This window comes from Pelophylax lessonae (genome assembly GCF_965119305.1).
Source record: "Pelophylax lessonae genome assembly, chromosome: 3".
Lineage (NCBI taxonomy): Eukaryota > Metazoa > Chordata > Amphibia > Anura > Ranidae > Pelophylax > Pelophylax lessonae.
In genome coordinates, this window is record NC_138770.1 from 100,642,626 (window position 1) to 100,650,125 (window position 7,500).

General features: G+C 40.2%; 1 protein-coding gene across 12 annotated transcripts in view; it reads left to right on the plus strand.

Moving 5' to 3' along the window:
* Positions 1 to 7,500, plus strand: part of OTOF (otoferlin) — a 588,950-nt gene that overhangs the window by 536,252 nt on the left and 45,198 nt on the right. For all 12 annotated transcript variants that reach the window (XR_014225011.1, XM_082249402.1, XM_082249403.1 and 9 more), the window contains 2 exons: positions 969 to 1,094; positions 4,135 to 4,201. Coding sequence is in view for 11 of the 12 variants with exons in the window: in XM_082249402.1 (XP_082105528.1) it covers positions 969 to 1,094; positions 4,135 to 4,201 (193 nt within the window). In the remaining variant the exon portion in view is untranslated. The remainder of the gene's footprint in view (positions 1 to 968; positions 1,095 to 4,134; positions 4,202 to 7,500) is intronic.

Below are 7,500 nucleotides of genomic sequence, written 5' to 3' on the forward strand. Positions count from 1 at the left end.
ATTCCTTCCAACTGACACCCACAATGGGCACAACTCCTTCCATTGACAGCAATAATGGGGCACAGTTCCTTCCAACTGGAACCAATGATGGGGCACACTTCCTTCCATTGACACCAATGATGGGGCACAATTCTTTCCATTGACACCAACGATGGGGCACAATTCCTTCCTTTGACACCAATGATGGGGCACAATTCTTTCCATTGACACCAACGATGGGGAACTAGTCCTCCCACTGACACCAAAGATTCAGCATTGTTTACTACCACTGGACACCAGAACATTTTCTATTCCCAATGGCCTGAAACTGCCCCCCCCCTTGTGTCTGAAGGACAGTAAATTGGCCCTTTGTTTGGAAAGTTTGGAGACCCTGGTTTAGACATTAATATAGGAGACTTTAGTTGTTTTATAGGTAATAAGGCAATCTAAGAACTAAAGGGTTGGTGCAAATGTAAGTGTTACTAAACCCAAGACCCTGCATTCACTATATCTGGACTCCCACAGTACACAGAACATGAAAATGCAATCGTTTTAGTAAATATTAACGGCTAAATACCTTTTCTCATCAGCAGTATATAGCAGTCTTGTGAGTTTTATGAGTGTCCGGTTACAGCTTGGAGGAGGAGTTTTATTCTACTCTGACTGTCCTATCATGATGCAGGACCCCTGACCCTCTATCTGGACAGTGCTGATTGGCCCTGTGCTGATCACATGCACCCACCCAAGAAAACTCTCTAGCAATACACACCAAACTGAGCATGTGCAGCCTGTCCCCTGGCTCTGTATTATCAGGAAATAGCTTGGAGACAGTGGAAGGAGGATCAGAGGATCCTTTTTTACACAATGCAGATGAATAACAAGCATGCTTTACTGCATATACAGACTGATTTTACTGTTGTGGGTTTACTAACACTTTAAGTTGACAATAAGTTGATATTTTCACTGATCTTTCATTTGTCCTTCCTCAGAGTGAGGATGAGAAAGAAAAGAAGAAGAAAAAGAAAAAAGGGGAAGAGATTGAAGAAGAGGAGCCAGATGAGAGCATGCTGGACTGGTGGTCCAAGTACTTTGCTTCCATCGAGACGCTGAAAGAGGTGAGACAATAGAATGCCTTCCAGGAGAATTATGTGTTGATTTTGTTGGGTAGAGGTCAGCCAGAAGACAGTTAGTGATAAGTGAGAAGTATTAGTCATTGAGGTGAACCTGAACCAAGTACACCATGAAACTCAGAAGATCCTTCCTCAAATTTCCTTCTTGATAGTCACCCTGCTATGTCAGATGACTTTCTGTCCCATTTTTCATTCTCTTTGCAACGATCTCTTCACCCCCTTCATGCTGTCTTTAATAGCACTGCTGCACACAAGGATCATACCACTGCTATTGTGTGTAACCTTACTGAACTAGTAATGTATAACATCTTGCCTTTTGACCAGGTGCAAGCTGGAACATGGTTAACAACATCTTTATCTGTCATAGATTGTCAGTAGAGTCTAGTTGGTGCAATTAGCAGTTAGCATCTCCAGCACCTCTGATCATCTTCCTCCATCTCACTGATATCTCAGAGAAAACATGCTCCCTGGTCCCTGGTCCAAGTCTCTATGTCACATAGTGGGCCTATTAAGATATCCCAGGTTTGAACATGCTCCCTGACCTGTGTTTGCCCATGGAAAAGAAACACATACAGTAAAACCTTGGATTGCGAGCATAATATGTTCCGGAAACATGCTTGCAATCCAAAGCACTTGTATATCAAAGGGCATTTCCCCATAAGAAATAATGGAAACTCAGATGATTTGTTTCACAACCATTTATTCATAAATCCTTCAGTTTATAGTCCATTTTAAAAGATTATAGCAATGTGATAGGTTGTGTAACCATAAAATGTCATTCCACAATTGACGCCTCCACAAGGGGATTAGAAGCAAAATACAGCAGGAGCTACAGTGTATAAAGGGGAAGGAGGCGCCTCTAAGTGTAGCAATATGGTTACATCTAATGAAGGTTCAACATTTAGCAACTCACATGGTTGATGATTAAAAGAGGCACGTCTAAGAATATAGGCATCCAGGTTAAAGCTGTCCACATAGACCAAACCCCTCACCGCCGGCTCTCACTGGCGTCAGCCTGCAGTAGTGACTGGGAAGACTACCCTGCAGTAGAGCGATCTGAAATCGAGGCTTGAAGAGCTCGTGGAGTGCAGTCTGGAAGGGATGACATCCATGGCAGTGTGGAGGATGGTCTAATGCCTCGTTTCCACTGAGTGGATCGGTTCGGGTCTGTTCGGTACGGTACGCTAATTTGAGTGTTTCCATTATGAAAGTGGCCCATACAACCGAACCAAACCGCACCATTCCTGGTCCTGCTTCAGATGTAGGGCCATAGGAAATTATACGGTACGGTTAGGGCGGAGCTACTGGCGTCACACGATAGAGTCCACTGATTGGCGGACAGGAAACCATCAATGCTCATGTCAAATGAAAGAGCAAAACAAACACCTCATTTGGTGTAAATCCTGCATGGTCCCTGGTGGCTCGACTTGCAGTAGAAATGCTCACCTGAATAGACCGGACCATTCTAATCCTTCCAAACTGTACCGACCCGAACCGTTCCGCTCAGTGGAAACGAGGCATATGTGGACAGCTTTACCCCGGATGCCTGCATACTTAGATGTGCCTGTTTTAATCATCAACCATGTGAGTTGCTAAATGTTGTACCTTCATTAAATGTTACCATATTGCTACACTTAGAGGCACTCCTCTTCTCTTTTATACTCAGTTGTGACATGACGCTACTTGTATATCAAGACATCGCTTTTTTATCAAGTCAAAATTTCTAAAATTTTGCTTGTCTTTCAAAACGTTCTTAAACCAAGTTACTCTCAATCCAAGGTTTTACTTTACTTTGATCACATACTAGACCTTGTAATATATAACAGGTTGATCATGCTCCCTGATTTGTATTTGCCCAGGGAAAACAAACTAATTCTTTGATTACATTCTGGACCTAGTAATATATACCAGGTTGATCATACGTCGTGATCTGTATTCGCCCAGGGAAAAGAAACACGTTTCATGGTCACATGCTGAACCTAGTAAGATATCCAAGGTTGAACATGCTTCCTGGTCCGTGTTGGCTCAGAGACAGGAAACACAGTCTCAGTCACATGATGGGAGTAGTAAGATATCATAGGGGGAACATGTTCCCTGAACCGCGTTCACCCAGGAAAAGGCAACACAAATCTATGTCACATGATGGACCGAATAGGATATCCCAGGTTGAACATGCTCTCTGGCCCATATTTGCCCAGGGAATGGCCTATTGTTTCACAACTTTTAGAGAGCATGTTTTCTGTCTTTGGCTACCTCTGCAGAATGTCTTCTCCAACCAGAATCATATTACATTACCTGATTTGAGGACTTTAATCATAACAAAACCTGAGTTGCTCACAGTGGGGGGAAAAAGGGGCCAAATTGCTCTGCGGTGTCATATGATTTTCAAACCAGTGACCCTTTTATTTCACCATAAGCTTATATACAAGTTTCCAATGACATGCCACCTTCCATGATTCTAAGGATGAGATGTGTTTACAATAAATTACATGGGCGGCACAGTGGTGTAGTGGTTAGCACTTTCACCTAGCAGCAAGAGGGTTGCTGGTTCGAATCCCAAGCACGACACTAATTGCCTGGAGTTTGCATGTTCTCCCTGTGCCTGCATGGGTTTCCTCCCACACTCCAAAGACATGCTGGTAGGTTAATTGGATCCAGTATAAAAAAAAATTGGCCCTACTGTGTATGTATGTGAGTTAGGGACCGTAGATTGTAAGCTCCTTGAGGGCAGGGACTGATGTGAATGTACAATGTATATGTAAAGTGCTGCGTAAATTGACAGCGCTATATAAGTACCTGAAATAAAATAAATAAATGACTGCCTTCCTAGTTTCATTAGGCTGATTTCACAGTTAAGACCTACAGATAATTTTGTAGAACAGATGGCAGAATTACAAAATTACACTGGATCCAAATTGTCAACAAAGGTTCTCCTTACTAAATGTGTAAAATGATGCCTGGTTATTTTTCCACGTATTGTGCTTTTGAAATATTTTCCTTTTTTCTTTTTTGCTATCAAATTCAGCAACTGCGTCAGCAAGAAGCCGCAGCGGCAGAAGCCGAGGAGAAGGAGGAGATGGAGATCGCAGAGGGTAATTCTTGAAAAAGTGATATGTTCACTTTCTGTTTTATGTATAGCTAGAAAGCACTGCCTGATTGACATGTTCTCAGGCAGAGAGGATTCTGGGAAGCAGTTATAATGATTCTTTTAAGTATTTTTATAGAAGTAAAATGTCTAAAAAATGTGAGAGTGAGCTGTTTTGCTTTGTCTACAACTTCACTCCATCTCCATGACTTAAAGCTATGAAAGTTGGCACAACATGGCTTCAACATGCATAAGCAAGTTTTAGATCGCATCCTATCAAATGTTATAGTCAATGTAGTTTTAGTTAGTGTACAGCTTATCTGAAATATTAAAATATATTTTATTATTATTCATTATTCATGCCAAGGCATGCACCACCATAAAAACGTTATCCTAAAATAACTTCAAATTAAAAATTAAAGGCCAAGTCCAACCAAAATTGATATTTCATTTAAGGGTGGAACCCAGTAGGTAAAATCATATGCTGACTTTTTAAATCTCTCTGGGACTCATTTTCAGATATGTAATGTGGGGGTGAAGGGTTGGAAATCGGCGCTACCTACCACATGTGCAACGATGTGAGTAAAAGAGGAAAAAGTGCTTAGTGCATACAAAATAGTGCAAAATGTGACAATTATAATTAATCTTGTAAATGAATAGATAATAAATCCAATAAATAAATAAATAAAAAATAGAAAAAAGTTATTAAATATATGGTGTTAGAAGTGAAAAAAAACTGGGTATGTATACAAAGTTAGTGGTTACAATTGCCACTATAAAATGCTGAATGAGGTAGTTGTGAATTAGTCATAAATACTATAAAAATGCCATTTGTATATCCTTTTGTTAAATGCTCATGTAATGTGTCGGTCTGGACACTAGGGGTCACACTTACCCTGGGACACACAGAAGTGTATAAGCCAGAAAACAGGAACTAAGTAATTCTCAAACCTGCCTGTTGGTGGTCCCACAGGACCAGAAAGATCCCATCTGGGTGTAAAGGGAAAAATAAAAAGATCCTTAGTGTGACAAGTAAAGAGCAAGTATACAAGGCAATAGTATCGACTCACGCTTGAGATTGATGCAGCAGATCTTCTCAGATACTGGCAGTCTACGCCGGGGAAAAACTACAGCGTTCCAAGCATCGGCGAGCTGCGGACCGGAAGTGACGTGGGTTTCCGCCCCATTTTCAGATACCCTTATTATAAACCTGGCTCTGCACACTCTTCTAGGCTTTACCAACGCAGGCAAATATACTGTAGCATAATTTTTCTTTGCTTAAAGTAGAAGAAAATGAAAAACAAATTGAAAAAAGGATAGTGGTGATAGTATGTAACTGCATGAATAAATTATTAATATGTTACAATATACAGCACACATATATTTTTGTATGAATTAAAGAATCAGGACAATTGAGTCAGTGACTTTGTCTAGGCTGACATGATGTTTTCAGTCTGCTGCAGGCAGGAGGAAGCATTTCCTCCACCCACTGTTCAGTGATCAGACTGTACATTGTAATTTTGTAGCAAATCACAGGGTGAGAGTCTGCAGCAGGGGCTGATCTGTGCAATGGCTTCATTTACCTGGTAGGCCAGGGGGTGGTAAAAATAGGCAGCTGAGCCACAATTTTAGCTGCTTTGAATCTCCATACATCGTGCAATATCATCATGCACTTCCTATCGAAATGAAAGAGTAGTGAAGGAGAGAAAAAACAGGAATATTTTATATCAAACTAATAAATTGTAATATGTGACAGTTGTCTTTTGAGTTGGAGTTAGTAATTAAAGATATACCAGCATGTGATTCCACCTTCTAATTTCCACCCAAGAAAATGTTGGTTTTGGGAGGATTTTTCTCTTTAATATAATACAGACTTGCCTTATCTATACTCAGTAATCTCTAAAATTGTTAATACATTACATTAGTACAATATGTAGTTTGAGAGAGCTATAGGAGTTAAAGGAAGAGTCTGTTCTTTCATTCCATTACTTGCTTAGAACCTTCATTGTAATAACTTAAAGGAGTCTCCTTTTTCAGCCTCTAACCTTACAAGATCAGTATCTTTATCCAGCTTTTTACTCAAACTATCAGAAATTATTCTTACTGCCTGGCTGAACCAATGCCAACAAATCATTATTTCGGTATAGCACATGCTTTTAATGAAATCCCTGGAAGCATGTACATAGACAATGTGAGGGTAGGAGAGGAAAGAATTACAGGAAATGATGTACAGTAAACCCCCCTACATCGCGGGGGTTACGTTCCGGACCCAGCCGCGAAAAGTGAGAATCCGCGAAATAGAAAAACCCTATTAAAATGCATTGTAGGCATGTTTTTTTACTGTCACTGTACGTGTAAAAGCATTTTAAGGTCTTTAAACACACTTTTAAAACAATAGAAACTAATTTAAACACATAAAAGATACTGAGAGACATAGCAAGAGCTATGGAAAACACAAAAATATTTCATTTTTAATGATTTATATAGTAAAATAACATTACAAAAAAAGCCACGATATACCGGGACCGCAAAAACTGAACCGCGATGGAGCGGGGTTTACTGTATATAAGAAGCTGTCCCTTTAGATATACAGCCATTGGATTAGCCTATGGAACATGCAGAGCTGGATTTGATAAGTCGAGTTACAAAAAAGTTCAAGGATGCACAGAATATTTAGTTGGTGAAATCCAGAATTAATTACAAAGTAAAGCTTACCATAGATGGGCCATAATTTGGCTGGTTCAGCAGGGACAGGCCAAATTTTGATCCATGTAAGGCGGCTCACACTCAACAGAAGTTGATCTAATGATACTGTTGAATGGGTTTGTTGGAAAATGTTTCTCGATCAGCTGCTGCAGCCAATGCGGAGTGTCCCGCTGTCAGAATACACTGTCTCATGGGGAGGATTCCTCTATCTACTTCAATTGTGTGGATGGAGGAATCTGTTCATTAAAACCATCCATCTATAGCAAGCTTAAAGTGGTTTTAAAGGCTCAAGCTTTTTTACCCCCATGCATTCTATTCATGAAGGTAAAAAAGCTTCTATGTGCAGCGGCCCCATCAACCCACTGGCTGAAGAGAAGCCAGGAGCCCCAACATGGGACCTGAAAAGAGGAGGGTCGGGGCTGCTCTTTGCAAAACCACTGCATGGAGCAGGTAAGTATGACATGTTTGTTAGTTAAAAAAAAAAAAGAACCTTTAATGTAAGACTCCTATTAGTTATCATAATGAAGGGATAGATGACTAATGGCTAAATTACAAAAAAAAAAACAATGACTAGATAAAAAAATATACAGTACACATTAA